This window comes from Stigmatopora argus, chromosome 1, assembly GCF_051989625.1.
Source record: "Stigmatopora argus isolate UIUO_Sarg chromosome 1, RoL_Sarg_1.0, whole genome shotgun sequence".
NCBI lineage: Eukaryota > Metazoa > Chordata > Actinopteri > Syngnathiformes > Syngnathidae > Stigmatopora > Stigmatopora argus.
Window position 1 is genome coordinate 1311630 of NC_135387.1, and position 12821 is coordinate 1324450.

Genomic DNA, 12821 nt, shown 5'->3' on the forward strand with positions numbered 1-12821 from the left:
GAGAGAAAGAGAGAAGAGACAGAGAGAGAGACAGAGAGAGAGACAGAGAGACAGAGAGAGAGAGACAGAGAGAGAGAGACTGAGAGAGAGAGAGAGAGACTGAGAGAGAGAAAGAGAGAGAGAGAGACACAGAGAGAGACAGAGACAGAGAGAGAGAGAGAGAGAGAGAGAGAGAGAGAGAGAGACAGAGAGAGAGAGAGACAGAGAGAGAGACAGACAGAGAGAGACAGACAGACAGAGACAGACAGAGACAGACAGAGACAGAGACAGACAGAGACAGACAGAGACAGAGACAGACAGAGACAGACAGAGACAGACAGAGACAGACAGAGACAGACAGAGACAGACAGAGACAGACAGAGACAGACAGAGACAGACAGAGACAGACAGAGACAGACAGAGACAGACAGAGCCAGAGACAGAAAGAGACAGACAGAGACAGACAGAGACAGACAGAGACAGAGACAGACCGAGACAGACAGAGACATAGACAGACAGAGACAGACAGAGACAGACAGAGACAGACAGAGACAGACAGAGACAGACAGAGACAGACAGAGACAGAGACAGACAGAGACAGACAGAGACAGACAGAGACAGACAGAGACAGACAGAGACAGACACAGACAGACACAGACAGACAGAGACAGACAGAGACAGACAGAGACAGACAGAGACAGACAGAGACAGACAGAGACAGACAGAGACAGACAGAGACAGACAGAGACAGACAGAGACAGACAGAGACAGACAGAGACAGACAGAGACAGACAGAGACAGACAGAGACAGAGACAGACAGAGACAGCGACAGAGACAGACAGAGACAGACAGAGACAGACAGAGACAGACAGAGACAGACAGAGACAGACAGAGACAGACAGAGACAGACAGAGATAGACAGAGACAGACAGAGACAGACAGAGAGATAGAGACAGAAAGAGAGAGAGAGAGTCAGAGAGAGAGAGACAGAAAGAGAGAGAGTCAGAGAGAGAGAGACAGACAGAGATAGAGAGACAGAGAGAGAGAGAGACAGAGTGATAGAGACAGGGAGACAGAGCAAGACAGAGGGAGAGAGAGAGGGAGAGAGAGAGAGAGTCAGAAAGAGAGAGAGACAGAGGGAGAGAGACAGAGAGAGAGACAGAGAGAGACGGAGAGAGACAGAGAGAGAGAGACATAGGGAGTCAGAGAGAGAGACAGAGAGAGAGAGAGAGAGGGAGACAGAGAGAGAGAGACAGAGGGAGTCAGAGAGATAGACAGAGAGAGAGGGAGTCAGAGAGAGAGAGACAGAAAGAGAGAGAGTCAGAGAGACAAACAGAGAGAGAGAGACAGAGAGCGAGAGACAGAGAGACAGACAGAGAGAGAGAGACAGAGACAGGGAGAGAGACAGAGGGAGACCGAGAGATAGAGAGAGAGACAGAGAGAGAGAGACGGAGACAGAGGGAGACAGAGAGAGAGAGACAGAGGGAGTCAGAGAGAGTCAGAGAGAGAGACAGTGAGAGAGAGAGAAAGACACAGAGAGAGAGAGAAAGACACAGAGAGAGAGAGAAAGACACAGAGAGAGATAGAGAGAGAGAAAGTAAGAGAGAGAGAGAGAAAGACAGAGAGAGACAGACAGAGAGAGACAGAGGGAGAGAGAGGGAGACAGAGAGATAGAGACAGAGAGAGAGACAGAGTAAGACAGAGGGAGACAGAGAGAGACAGAGGGAGGGAGAGACAGAGAGAGAGGGAGACAGAGAGAGACAGAGAGAGACAGAGAGAGACAGAGAGAGACAGAGAGAGACAGAGAGAGACAGAAAGAGACAGAGAGAGACAGAGAGAGACAGAGAGAGACAGAGAGAGACAGAGAGAATCAGCCGGTCACGATCTTCTGGTAATTTGACCCATCTTTCAACTAAATGTTTACTCGTATGGATTTTCTACAGGTTTTTTTTTCTCTGTTATAGGCCAAAAGAAATACCTTGACATAATCCACAATTTGTTCACCGGATGGAAGAGTTTTGCCGATTCAGGGTTATTTTCGTTGCAAATTTATTCATTGCAATTGGGTCAGGTAACTCTGTAAAGTGCACTTTTATCGGGGAAATCAACCACCCTGGGCCCGGTTCTGATGTCTAAAAACCCCCGGTATTTGTATTTAATCATTAAACGCTGTTTTCGGCTGGATTTGACCGAATTTGAGAGCATTTTGAGCCGCTTGGCGAATGGACGTATATGGACGTTTTTTTGCCTCCATCACGACATTTTACCGAGGAATTCACTTCCCTGGGCTCGGTTCTAGTGTCCAAAGAGCTCCAGTATTTAATCATTAAATGCTGTTTTAGGATGGAATTGACCCGATTGCTGTCATTTTACGGCTTGGTTCTGCTACATCTGCCCGCCCAAGAGTGCTTATTCCCGGGCTGCCATGCCCGCCCAAGAGTGCTTATTCCCGGGCTGCCATGCCCACCCAAGAGTGCTTATTCCTGGGCTGCCATGCCCGCCCAAGAGTGCTTATTCCCGGGCTGCCATGCCCGCCCAAGAGTGCTTATTCCCGGGCTGCCATGCCCGCCCAAGAGTGCTTATTCCCGGGCTGCCATTGATGGTAGACAAATAAATTGAGAGTGATGAGCGGCAAAGGGAAATGAATCATTGGTTTTTACTATAATTTGTTCAACGCCGGCGGCGGGCTAGATTAACCGAGGTTGAAAAACTTGTACACACACGATCCGGGGGCGGGGCGAGCGCGCGAATCCCGTTTCGGCGAAACCTCCGTTCTGCGAAACGTCCATTCTGCGACCTGTCCGTCTGTCAAACGTCCGTCGGCGAAACGTCTTTTGGCGAATCATCCGGTCACGATGTTCTGGTAATTAGACCCATTTTTCAACTAAATGTTTACTCGTATGGATTTTCTACAGGTTTTTTTTTCTCTGTTATAGGCCAAAAAAAAATACCTTGACATAATCCACAGCTACATGGAAATCCATGGCACTGTGCATGGCACTAGCACGGTGCATCTTCCCAGCTACGTGAGGAACCATGGCATCTTGAGCGGACGTGACCTACAGTTTCTTCTTCGAGAAACCAAGGTTAGCATATTAGGTTGTTTTTAAAACCAAAATAACAATCTGCTCAATCTTGTACCAATCAATCATGTTTGAGAACTAGTCCCACTTTCACAGATTTTCACACTTTGATTAAATGATAGTATCTTCTGAAAAAGTATTCAAAATAAACTATCAAGACACAGATCCACAACTATTAAAATTATACCCCAAAAAAATGGTGTCACACTATGGATCAGCCTTCACCGGTGACAGGAGGACAGGATTTGGCAGAGGCCAATGTAAAACTTGTAGGTAGACGAATGTTGTTGAAATACGAAATAGAAAGTTGGTCAGATGTGAAAGTATGTACCAAAGAACCTGAGATTTTATTGTCAAGTAAAAACCAGAGTTGAAACAAGGCCCCCTGTGACTGACAGAAAAGAGGCCAACATGCAAGCATCTTGGGCTCATTCATATTGGATCGCTAGATGATAAATATCTTACATTCACGACCTCGAGTTTACAAGCAAGGATGCCAAATTAATAATTTCTCATCTGAAATTTAAATCTGGATTTTTTTTTACTGGTGCACATTTAGTGACTCCAGTCAGGGTCAGTATTCATTCATTCATTCATCTTCCACTACACGCATCCTCGAAAGGGTTGCGGGGGTTACTGGAGTCTAACCTAGCTGACTTCGGGCGAAAGGCAGACTACATCCTAGACTGGTCGCCAGTCAGCCATAGGGCACACACACAGAGACAAAGGAACAGCCGCACTCACAATCATACCGCCACCAGCGGGAATCGAGCTTGTGCCTCCCACACCAAAGTCAGGCAAGTGAACTTCTACACCACAAGGCGTCAGAGCCAGTACAGATGGCTGAAACCTTATTGTTTTGGTTCCCATTTCATCGTTAACTATGGCAGCTAGTCCGCATGGAAAGCATCTAAGACTGGTATATGTTTCTGCAGTTTAGCCCCAAAACACCCTGCTTTCTTTGATCAAAGCAGTCTTCAGTATGATGTTTTGATCAAAATAATGGAATAAGCTTCTTCCTGTTATTTTCCCTTCCTTCAAAATAGAAGCTTTTTCCAGCAGTGTTCGTGTGTTACCAATTTCGTCACAACACTGTCAAGTTTTTGTGTAATTCCCTCAATTTTTGCCCCAACCTGAATTTCTCCAACTCTGTTCGCGAAGAAAGTTTGATATCCGTAACAGCCTACTTGGATTGCTCCTAACACAGTTTGACTGTCTAGTTGGTTAGGCTAGACAACCATTTTTTAATCTCCATTCGACTGTGCTTTTCAATGTATCTTCTGAGGCAAGCCGCATAGACAGCGCCACATATTTCAGCTTTTACTGGTTCTCCCCTCTGGTCAAGTGGTGTGAGTTTTGCCTTGGACTCGAAGAGTCTGACTATCCCATCTGAGGTACACCACGGCTCCATAACTCTGGTCGCTTCCATCAGAGAATGTCACCCCACGATTTTCGGGTCCAGTTCTGTGGAAGGTAACTTGGCTGAGGTGGATGTATTCGTTAAATAACTGGATTGCTTCTTCCCTCAACTTTTCTGACAATGGTTTGTCCCTTGTGTCTTGGGCTGTGCTGGTTCCAGCCTCTTGGAAAGCTTTCCTGACCAGAATGGCACCCTTCTGTTTGGAGTGGGTGACAAGGCTTATCGGATCATAGAGGCTAGCTACCTGGTTTAGTAATTGTCTCCTAGTCAGTCGATTGGGAGTTTTTTTCTCTCACTTCTTCTTCCAGGAGGTTTTGACCCCCTCTCATTTTCTTTCTTCTCTTTGAGAAGTTAACTGAGGTCATTGGGTACAGTTTGTCACTTTCGACAAGGTAGCCGACTTCAAGAGCTTTGTCATCTTCTCTTCTTTGATTTGGTGAATGACTACATTGCTGGATGATACTCCTAATGTGTGCATCTGCCTCGCACTTTGACCTGACGGGAGCCAGGGTTTGAAGAAGAAACCGCCTGCTTTCAGGATCTCTTCGACTCATCTGGTGCATCCATACAGTTTTTCCCAAGTTGTTATGAGAGGTAAGCACGTTATCGAGATAAAAATCTTCATCCAGGATTCTACACTCCTCTTTTAGGTGAATAAACATGGGTAGCTTTGCAGTCTCTCATGGCCAGCTGTGCAATGCATCCTGCTGGACAATCACCAATGTTGACTCGGGTGATGGCATACTATTCAATTTCACTGTCTTCAGTGTCTCTCCAAAGAAATGTATAGGTGCATTTCTAGTTCTTCCAACCACACTGAGTTGTGCACTTGATGTCTCCAAGAACTGCATACAGTCCTCTTCTGAATCTGAGTACCACTCCTCAAATTGGGTTGACGACGTCTGGCCCTTTCAGTAGGATATCGTTCATGCTAAGTCCCTTGAACTTCTGGCTGCTGTTCCAGACTAGACGCACGGGTGTAGTGGAAGGGGGGTTTGACGCTACCAAGTGGCAAACGTTCCACACCGGTCCCCTCCAATTGGTTATCATTTATTTGGTGAGTTTCTTTGCTGCTCCGCTTTCCACCATTTCATGGACTTGTAATGCCTATGCCACTATCCACTTGGGTTCTTTATTGAGTTGTTTTTCTGTTCTCAGAAAGGTGGCTTCTAGTCCGCTTCTGTTGTTGGGTAGAGAAATAGGGTTTTCAATCCATGGGTATTTTGTATCCCAGTGAGGTTCGCTGACGTAATCATCATCGTTGACATAGGTGAGGCCTTTTCTGATGATTTCCAGCTCTCTTTCCTCACTCAGTGTCATCTCCTTGCCTCCTGGCTGGCAGTTGCCACATCTGCATCCTCCCCACCTTTGTCCGCAAGCTGCTCCAATACTGTTCCATTTCCACCAGTTGAGAAATTCTTTGTCTGCGACAGTGCTCCTGGTTTCAGCTTTGAATTCCTCTGATGCTGTGAGTTCTTGGTATTTCACAGCTGAGGCCCTCATGGACCGTGCAAAGTGCGTTTTGGATGTGCGAGCTGCCACACTCCTCCTCAAAGAGGTCTGGGTGCATTCCACAAACGGTCTTTCCCAGTGGTCCATCCCATAAGACGAGCTCTGATCACTTTCACTCTCTGCGGTGCGAGGCGTCCTTCCCGGTGACCGATGAGTAGCTCGATCTGCTTTGGTCTGTGCAGGTCCTCTAAGCTGGCATCTGGGAAGAACCTTTTCAGTTCTTCATGTTTGATAGTTCTCTGTACTTTGGCTATTTCCTTCAAGCCATAATAGGTGAGTTCATGGGCTCTTTCAGTCCCTGTGGGTGTCTTGATTCTCACTCGGAGCTGATACCTTTTTGTCTTTACTTTCAGGACCATTCTCCCAACACCATGGACAAATACAGTGATCTTCTCACTCCTGAAGTTGAGTCTCTTAGCAGCGCTGTGGGTAATGTAGTTAATGTCAGACGCCAATTCAATCAGTGTTCCGATCTTCTGACCTGCATTGGTTTTAACTTTGAGGAGCATAAGGATCACTGGGAGTTCATTTTTGCTTTTTGCAAGCTCCCAGCCTTTCAACGGCACTCAACTTGTATTTTGGTTTCAGATTTTTGAACGTCTTTCAGAAGAAAAGCTTTTCTCTGTTCCCCTGATCCCCACAGACGACACATCCCCCTTTAGTCATAGACTTGGTTGAGGCGTATTTCTTGGGTTCAGTTGACTTGGGTTCAACTGATCTTTTCTCAGGCTTTCGACATGCTTTAAGCTCCTCGACCCTCTCCAAGATTCCCTCTTGGGCTTTCAGGTACCTTAGGAGGTTGCCGAAGTGGTTGTCTGAGGTGACTATGTTAGCCGGGTTCAAATCAAATCAAAAGCCTTTTTTGTCATCATACACAGCTGCGTATAATGAAATTGGTGGTGCTACTCCACAAAGTGGGTTTTCCCAGTAAAAACATAAATAAGTAATATAATATCTTCTGGGCAGTGGTAATCACTTTCTGCATGGGCTTTTTGTCTGCTGCCGTGCTTCCAGCGTACCACACTGTGATGCAGTATGCCAGGATGCTCTCCACAGTGGTTCTATAGAAGGTTACCAGAAGCTTGGTGTCCAAGTTGTTCCTCCTGAGTACCCTGAGGAATTGGAGTCATTTCTGGGCCTTCTTCACTACTGCCGTGGTGTTTGTAGACCAGGAGAGCTTGTCCGTGATGTGGACCCCCAGGAATTTGAAGGACTGGACCCTGTCTACGCATACTCCATTTATGAGGAGTGGGGCCAGATCTGTGCTTCGTTTGCGAAAAACCAGGATTATGTTTTTATTTTTTCGTGGTGTTTAGTGTGAGAATGTTCACCAAACACCACAAATACAGTTTGTAGACCTCATCTCTGTAGGCAGAGTCCCCCCCCCAAATCCCCCCCACCCCCCACCCCAGATGAGTCCGACCACCGTGGTGTCAGCAGCAAATTTGATGATGGAGTTAGAGGGATGGGTCGGTGTACAGTCCTATGTGTACAGGGAGTATAGAAGAGAACTCAGTACACAGCCTTGAGGGGAGCCAGTGCTCAGTGTAATGGAGGAAGAGAGGTGGGGACTAAGTCTAACAGTTTGTGGACGCTTGGTTAAGAAGTTCTTAATCCAGCAGCAGATGGAAGAGGATAGTCCAAGGTGGGAGTTTGTCAGCCAGAATGTCAGGTATTATAGTTTTGAAGGCTGAGCTATAGTCAATGAAAAGCATCCTCACATAGTTCCCATGGTGCTCCAGGTGGCTCAGTGCTGTGTGTAGAGCTACGGCGATGGCGTCCTCAGTGGACCTGTTTGCTCTAAAGGCAAACTGGTGAGGGTCAACTGAGGGAGGGATTGTATCCCTGATGTGGGGGGCGACCAACTTTTCAAAGCACTTCATGATCACAGGTGTAAGTGCAACAGGCCTATAATCATTCACGCTGTCAATGGTTGGCCTTTTAGGGACAGGTAATAGTGCCTAAGGCACACCAAAGAGACTGAAAACGCACATGACCACACCGCAGCAGCCCTCATTGGAATTTTAGAAGTGCTAAAATGACTTGAATGTTTATGGACCAAATTTAAAAAAATATGATGAAATCAAAATATATTATTGACTACAGAAAATCTTTGTGAAAACCCCAGTCAGCTGGTCAGCACAGGCGTTAAGCACCTTCTCAGGTTCTCCTTCATTTTCCTTGTATATGCCGAGTTGGCCTTTTTAATGCCTCTCTTCAGGTCTGCTCTGGCAGGGCTGTATTGTAACTTGTCCCCTGACCTGAAGGTGGTGTTACAGCATTTAATGAGTGCCTGTGTCTCACTGGTCATCCAGGGTTTTTGGTCCGGAAAAACCCGGATACGTTTATTAACAGTGACATTGTCCGGACAGTTTTGGATGTAGGAAAGTACAGTGTCCGTGTAGTCCTGCAGGTTGTGGTGTTCAAAAAGTTCCCAAATGGTGCGGGAAAAACAGTCCTACAGCTGAGAAAGGGCGCCCTCAGGCAATGATTTTATTATCTTAGTTTGTGGCCTTGTTAGCCTCCGGAGTGGGATGTTTGAGGGGGTAAGGGACAGGCAGAGATGGTCGGATCCAGCAAGGTGAGGGAGGGGTGTTGCTCTATATGCACGTTTGATGTTATAATAATGGTCTAGAGCAGGGGTCTCAAACATGCGGCCCGCGGGCCAACTGCGGCCCGCGGGACGATAATTTGCGGCCCCCGTCTTAATATGAAAGATCAATTTTTTTTTTTTTGAATTTTTTTTTTTTTTTTTTTTACCCCTTTCCCCATGATGGCGCCGTTTAAGTGGCAGCCAGTGGCAGTAGCTCTGTCCACTCATGTTTTTCTTGTTTTACAGCATGTTTTACATGAAAAATTAGAGGGAACATTGACATGCACCTGCTTGTGGCAGGTGTGATACTGGTGTGCCGATAGCAAGCAATGATGATGTCGTGACCGGATGATTCGCCTAAAGACGTTTCGCCGACGGACGTTTGACAGACGGACAGGTCGTACTAGTATGTTAGTTTAATGATTAAATACAAATACTAGTATTTGTATTTAATCATTAAACGCTGTTTTCAGCTGGATTTGACCGAATTTGAGAGCATTTTGAGCCGTTTGGCGAATGGACGTCTATAGACGTTTTTTTGCCTCCATCGCGATATCATCCAGTATTTGTATTTAATCATTAAATGCTGTTTTAGGATGGATTTGACCCGAATGCTGTCATTTTACGGCTCGGTTCTGCTACATCTGCCTGCCCAAGAGTGCTTATTCCCGGACTGCCATTGATGGTAGACGAACATTGATTTTTACTATAATTTGGACAACACCGGCGGCGGGCCGGATTAAAAATCCTAACGGGCCGTATATGGCCCGCGGGCCGAGGTTGAAAAACTTGTACACACACGATCCGGCGGGGCGAGCGTTCGAATCCCGTTTCGGCGGAACCTCCGTTCGGCCGAATGAACGTTCGGTGGAACGTCCATTCGGCGACCTGCCCGTCTGTCAAACGTCCGTCGGTGAAACGTCTTTAGGCGAATCATCCGAGTACCGATGATGTCGCTCACACTGGTACTCAGTGCGCTCGGGGAGGTTGTCTTTCTGCTCAGACCAACAAAAAATTAGAGGGAACTTTGGTTCGGAGCTGAATGAACCAATCACGGTGAGGTATACGGCTCTGGAGGGCGGGACATCGGCCGGGCTGTCCAGTGCCTCGCTCACTCACTCATTCATTCCTCCAATCAGCTGGGCGGAGGAGAAGCCGTGAGGCCGATCACTCCGCTCGGCGCGCACACTCCTCCGCTGCTCTCAGCATAGAACTGAATGAGGCGCTATGATCCGTGATCCAGCCTGTGTCAGTGTCTGTAGCCATCTCCGCGATTGAAACGGAGAGCGAAAGTGCACATGCGCCACAAACCCGCGAGACTGAATGTGAAAGATCAACCCGAGACTCATTCCAAGTGGAAAAACATATTACAGAGCCCCAGAGATGTCTCTTTCAAAGCCTGCCGTGAAGAGAAAGGTCGGTGATGAGCACAGACAGTTTCAAGAAAAGTGGGGAGTGCAATATTTCTTTGTTGAACACAGGGGCACCCCGACGTGTCTCATTTACACTGAAAAAGTTGCGGTGCACAAGGAATACAATTTGAAACGTAATTGTACTACGAGACATGCTGTGGAGTACGAAAAATACCAGGGAGATGAGAGAGCCAACCAGGTTGCCAGTCTTAAAACACGTCTTCTGCGGCAACAGGATCTCTTCAAGAAGGCTACCAAAGACAGTAATGCAGCAGTCAAAGCTAGCTACGCCGTTTGTGAGTTGATTGATCCTGTGCTAAGTGATCCCAAATGGCTCATGGACTTGGCTTTTCTTGTTGATATCACACATGAGCTTAATGTACTGAACAAGAAGCTACAAGGCCAGGGGCAACTTGTCAGTGCTGCCTATGACAACGTGAGAGCATTCTGCACTAAACTTGTGTTATGGAAAGCCCAGCTCTCTCAGTGAAACCTTTGCCATTTCCCAGCATGCAAGGCTCTCGTGGATGCAGGCACACCATTCAGTGGTGAGAAGTATGTTGAGGCCATTTCGAAGCTACAGGAGGAATTTGATCACAGATTTGCAGACTTCAAGACACACAAAGCCACATTTCAAATTTTTGCGGACCCCTACTCCTTTGATGTGCAAGATGCCCCTCCTGAGCTTCAAATGGAGCTCATTGACCTGCAGTGCAACTCTGCACTCAAAGCCAAGTTCAGGGAGGTGAGTGGAGAAGCAGACAAGCTTGGGCAATTTTTGAGAGAGTTGACCCCCAGCTTCCCTGAACTTTCCCGAAGGTTCAAGCGGACCATGTGCCTTTTTGGGAGCACATACTTGTGTGAGAAGCTCTTCTCCACCTTGAACTTCAATAAGTCCAAGTACAGGTCCAGACTTACTGATGAGCATCTTCAAGCTCTACTGAGGGTCTCCACTGCTTCCTCCCTCAAGCCAAATGTGACTATGTGAGAAGAAGCGCTGCCAGGTCTCTAGCAGCAAGGAGTAGGCAAAAGAAGCCGTGTTCAGAATATTTCATGTTCAATGTTCCATTCAAGTTCAGAAAGTTAAAGGTTAAAGAGCTGTTAATACAGACATTTGAAACGGAATAAAAATAATTCATTTTCTCTACTTAGCCAGCCAGTGTATATCTACTGTATGCTCATTAGTATTATTTGGTTTTATATTACTGATTGATTTATTTTTTATTCATCTTTAAGTTAATTTATTTAATTCATTATTTTTTGTTAAAAAATAAAGGTATTTGATAACGTTGGAATGTTTTATCAGTGCTTTTCTTGTGGAAATCCTGATGCGGCCCAGTCTCACCCAGACTCGGCCTCTAGCGGCCCCCAGGTAAATTGAGTTTGAGACCCCTGGTCTAGAGTTTAATCTCCTCTGGTGTGACACTTCACGTACTGGATAAACTTAGGCAGAACAGTCTTTAAACATGCTTTGTTGAGGTCACCCGCGACAATAAGGACTCCATCGGGGTGATCAAGCTACTGTTTGTTTACAGTTGCTAGCAGGAGGCTAAGTGCCGTGCTAACGTTAGAATCCGGTGGGATGTAAACAGCCATTAAAATGACTATCGTTTGCTCCCTAGGTAGATAGAAGGGCCTTCACCGAACTGCCAAGAGCTCTAAATCAGGGGAACAGTGAGTGTTAATGATCCTACTGTTGCAGCACTAGTCGTTGGGTATGTACTGGTAGTCTGATCCTACCAGTTGCGTATGACCAGGAACTGAAGGGTGTCTTTGGTTCCTTAGTTGCATGTCTCGTCTTGTTTTGTACTTTGTTGGTGAGCTAGACTACTGAGCTTATAAACTGTCTGTGACTTCAGGCAGGAAGTGTGGAGAGTTTAGTCTGATTGGGGTTTTTCTGCCCCCTGTTGGTCTGGAGGAGGGTAGACGTATCTGCCACTTAGTTGACTTGACAAACAAGTTTTTAGCAAAAAAACAAAAAGCATTGAATTTATTGGGGGGGGGGGGGGACAACTACAATAATGGCCAGCACAGTAATGAAACATAAGAAATGATGCAGTGCGCGTATACTTTTGCATTTTTTTTGTTAATTTTACAAAAAAAGGACTATGTATTGTTGCTACTCAAAGTCCGAACTATCGAAAAAGGTGAAGCACGTAATATGGGGCCTTTAAACTAGAACTCCTATTGTGAGTGAAAGATGACAGCTATGAAATGTGTTACTTGATCATCTGGATCAACAAACTGTCACAATCCCTTGAAACCTTTCAAATTGAGATTGAGATTATAAAGTGTAGATAAGATTTAGATGTGGAGATCAATTCCTCTAATTGTTCTCGCTCTTTCACGTATTGCAGTTGTTTGTGGGTTTGTCTTTTCCCTACGAGGGCCCTGCACCCCTTGAAGCCATTGCCAATGGGTGTGTCTTTCTCAACCCTAAATTCAACCCACCAAAGAGCAGCAAGAACACAGACTTTTTCAAGGGAAAGCCTACTCTAAGAGAGGTGACTTTTTATTTTCATTTGTAATCAAGAATTTTACACAAGTCTTTCCAAATGTGCTAGAACCCGCTGTCTGCCTCCATGTTTGCAGCTGACCTCTCAGCACCCCTACGCTGAGGTTTACATTGGACAACCCCATGTGTGGACTGTTGATATTAATAATCCTGCAGAAGTAGAAAGAGCAATCCACTCCATTCTCAGCCGCAAGGTATTTTTTTTAATTGTCTTATAACCAACAACTCGGCGTGGCTGATATGACAAAAATTGTTATCACCAATATATATATATATATATATATATATATATATATATATATCAGT

General features: G+C 46.0%; 1 protein-coding gene across 8 annotated transcripts in view; it reads left to right on the forward strand.

The window, feature by feature from the left end:
- The window catches only part of mgat5 (alpha-1,6-mannosylglycoprotein 6-beta-N-acetylglucosaminyltransferase), a 166604-nt gene that overhangs the window by 130512 nt on the left and 23271 nt on the right, over positions 1 to 12821 (forward strand). For all 8 annotated transcript variants that reach the window (XM_077602033.1, XM_077604184.1, XM_077606399.1 and 5 more), the window contains 3 exons: positions 2917 to 3066; positions 12358 to 12504; positions 12593 to 12709. In XM_077602033.1, the coding sequence (XP_077458159.1) occupies positions 2917 to 3066; positions 12358 to 12504; positions 12593 to 12709 (414 nt within the window). The remainder of the gene's footprint in view (positions 1 to 2916; positions 3067 to 12357; positions 12505 to 12592; positions 12710 to 12821) is intronic.